Raw genomic sequence first — 3,437 nt, 5'->3', positions numbered from 1 at the left:
TCCACGCTCTGAGACATCACAGTTTATCACCACCCACCTCGGAGGAGGGAAGGGCCAGATAAGGGGGGTGGGGTTGTGATTTATGAACCTCACGTTGATTTGCCAACATTGGAAGAACTCCCTTGTAGTACTGCTATTAGCCATAGTGGATTGCATGTCAGTATACCGCAGTCGGGTCTCTAGAAGAATCCTTGCAAGTGTATCATTTGGAGGATGTTGCTGCTGTCGAAAGACCCTGCTATTTCTCTCCATCCATAGCCGATAGATTGTAGCTGGGAAGCTGAATCTGCAGACGTTATTCAAGACTGAATCACCCGAGAAGTGTTTGAGCACCCAAGTCAGCTCCTCTTGCCATGTCCCAAGCGGATCCCTTGCGAAGCCATTGGTCTTTTAAACACCTCTCCATACCGTGGCTGAGTATTGGCACTGGAAGAATAGGTGATCTAACATCTCTGGCCTTGCATCACAGAGGGGACATGAGGTATCGATATTGTTACCCCAATGAGCCAGCTGACACCGGGTAGGAAGCCTCCCTCTAATGGCTAACCACACAATAAAGGAAAAGCGTTGTTGAGACGATGATGACCAAAGGAGGCCATGCTAAGGAATCTTGACACCCCTTTCATGAACCATCTCCTAAGCGGTTCTGATCGAGAATCTCCCATTCGTGGTAGGAGTCCAAACAGAACTGTCCCCTGCTAGTCTTCGATAAATTCTAGTGGCTGAGATGTCTGGCCATTTCTCCACAAGTACTGGGTCATTACTTGGACATTCCCAGATACTTGAATCATTGAGAAGCTCGTCTACATGGGCGAAAGGATGTTGCCCCAGTGCCTCAACAATGAGAAGGTTATTTCCTGTGCATAAGGAACCACTAGGAAGCCAGGGGTAATACCAAAGAAGAGTGGAGGTTCCATCCTTGATCAGCTGAGTTGTACACTTGCTGGCAAAGCGTCGAGTCCTTAGAACAGCCTTGAAGGACAACGAACACTAAGTAGGAATAGGTAGCGACAGGACTGAATGTCTTCGTAGCCATCGGTGTCTCACAAAGGACACCCAACAGGTTGGGGCGTTGGAGGCGATGTTCCAGATCTGTCTTGCTAATGAGGTTGTGTTCCAATCTTGTAAGCGACGAATTCCCATTCGACCTTCGTCTTTGGGAGTACAAATAGAGCTCCATGCAATTTTATATGAACCACTCTCCTTATTGCCCAACCATAAGAACCTTGCCATAAGTCTTTCCATTTACTGAAGAACCTGTTGTGGGATCCGAAAGACATTTATACAATAGGCCACACAGCCCATTAGCACCGACTGGATGAGAGTAAGTCTCCCTGCATAGGATAACGTCCTTGCCTTCCAAGTCGACAGCTGTCATTCCACCTTTGCAAATAGCTCCACAAAATCATGTGAATGCAACGTTTTAGATGACAAAGGCACCCTCAAATATTTAATGGGCTAGCTGCTAGTGGTGATCCATAAGGTCTTGCACATGGGTTCTTGTACCTATGAAGCACAATTTGCAAAAAAGATGGAAGACTTATTACTATTGATGGAGAGACCTGAGGAAGCAGAGAAGTTAGAAAAAAGTTCCTCCAATACCCCTGCATTACGAACCGATGCCTTCCCAAACACGAATAAGTCATCTGCAAAGCATAGGGAGGATATGTCTGGCTTGGCGCAGTGCTGGTGATATGCAAAGGAGCCATCACGAGCGGCAGATGAAACTGAGTCTGTGAATACCTGGAGAACTATGTTGAATAACAATGGTGACATGGGACACCTTTGGTGCAACCCTCTATTAGCCGAGAATCTTGGCGACTGGGCTCCATTGAGGAATACTACATAGCTCGGGTTCACCACACATCGAGCTATCCAATTGATAAACTACGGTGGGAAGTTTAGGTAATTGAGCAAGGTGAACCAAAAGCTCCATTGGACAGAATCGTAAGCCTTAAGCAGATCAAGCTTTGCAACAAATCGGGGCATTCCCATGTCACAATGGTAATCATGTAGGAGCTCTTGGCACAATAGAATATTGTTCGAGATTTGCCGTCCTTCCATAAATGCGGATTGGTTTGGGCCAACAAGTTTGTGTAACACAAGCTTGATCCTGTTAACTAAAAGCTTTGCAATAAATCTGTAGAGAAGGGAGCTCACTGCAACAGGCCAGAAGTTGTTGAAAGAGTTTTGAGATGCACCCTTTGGCACCAACATAAGCCTGGAGAGCTTGAGCTGCTCTGGCATAGTTAGATTGTTGAAGAAATCTAAAATGCCATCAGTTACATCCATACGTGTTACCTCCCAAGTTTCTTTGAAAAACAAAGTGCCAAATCCATCGGTGTCGGGGGCACTGTCATCGTCTGCTACAAAAACCACAACCTTGATTTCTTCAGTAGTGAATTCTCTCGATAGGGATGCAACTTCAGAAATGTCCAATGAACGGTACACAGGAAGGCAAAGTGGCTGGCAAATGACTTGAGGAGTCCCCATAAAGTACTCTTCAAAGAAATCAGCAGCACTCCTACGAATCTCATCTTCATCAGTAATCCATTCACCAACATAATTTTGAATTGAGAAAATATGGTTGTGGCTCCTCCTTGTCTTAATGGATCTGTGAAAGAACTCAGAATTACTATCACCCTCCTTCAACTAGCGGGTATGTGCTTTTTGACGAAGCTCGGATTCCTTGGCAGTCATCAAATGGCAAAGCGAGGGTAACACTTCTTTTTCACACTTAATGAGATTAAAGTCTAGATTACCAGAACTGATGCGTCTAAAGAGTGTCCACTTCATGTTCAAGTGTACCAATACGCTCATCTAGGTTGTGAAAGTTATTTCTACTCCACTTCTTTAGACGTTCCCTTAAGGCTTTTAGTTTACCTAGCAGGGAGAATATAGGAGAACCCAAATAGTGACCTTCCCAAACTTCATGGACCAAAGGCATAAATTTAGCATGCGTAACCCAGTGATTATAAAAGAAGAACTGTCGCCTATGCTTGACCGAGGGAGAACCCAATGAAACAACCATAGACTATGATCCGAAACACTAGGGTTGTGGATGTGCACGTGTGAGGATGGGAAGGTGTCCAACCACACCGAGTTGATGAGAACCCTGTCAATCTTGGAAGAGATGCGTTCGGTGCCAGACCCCTTGTTACTCTAGGTGAAATGACATCCAGTGTATAACAGATCCTCCAATTCCGAATCAACAATATAATCGGCTAGAGGCTGGGTGATCCGAGCAACAACATGCTGCCCTCTCAACTTTTCTTTTGGAAACCGAATAGCATTTAGATCCCCAAGGAAAATGGAGGGAGCAGAGGATGCTAGGCTAACCTGCCAGATGTCATACCATAAAATCTCCCTTTTGGATGTAAAGTTTTCTCCATAGACAAAGGTTGCCTGAAACATCTGCAGTGATTGCTTCATGGTCA

The 3,437-nt window shown here is 45.2% G+C and overlaps 1 protein-coding gene across 1 annotated transcript; it reads right to left on the bottom strand.

Annotated features, from left to right (window-relative positions):
• Window positions 1-1,887: 1,887 nt before the first annotated feature.
• LOC122648180 lies at window positions 1,888-2,614 on the bottom strand (the record flags this gene model as incomplete). Its single annotated transcript, XM_043841430.1, has 1 exon — window positions 1,888-2,614. A coding segment is annotated over one exon (727 nt), but the record flags the coding sequence as incomplete, so codon positions are not given.
• Window positions 2,615-3,437: the final 823 nt, after the last annotated feature.

Source organism: Telopea speciosissima, unplaced genomic scaffold, assembly GCF_018873765.1.
Source record: "Telopea speciosissima isolate NSW1024214 ecotype Mountain lineage unplaced genomic scaffold, Tspe_v1 Tspe_v1.0531, whole genome shotgun sequence".
Lineage (NCBI taxonomy): Eukaryota > Viridiplantae > Streptophyta > Magnoliopsida > Proteales > Proteaceae > Telopea > Telopea speciosissima.
The sequence above is the reverse complement of the archived record's forward strand: the minus strand, read 5'-3'. Positions and strand labels throughout refer to the sequence as shown.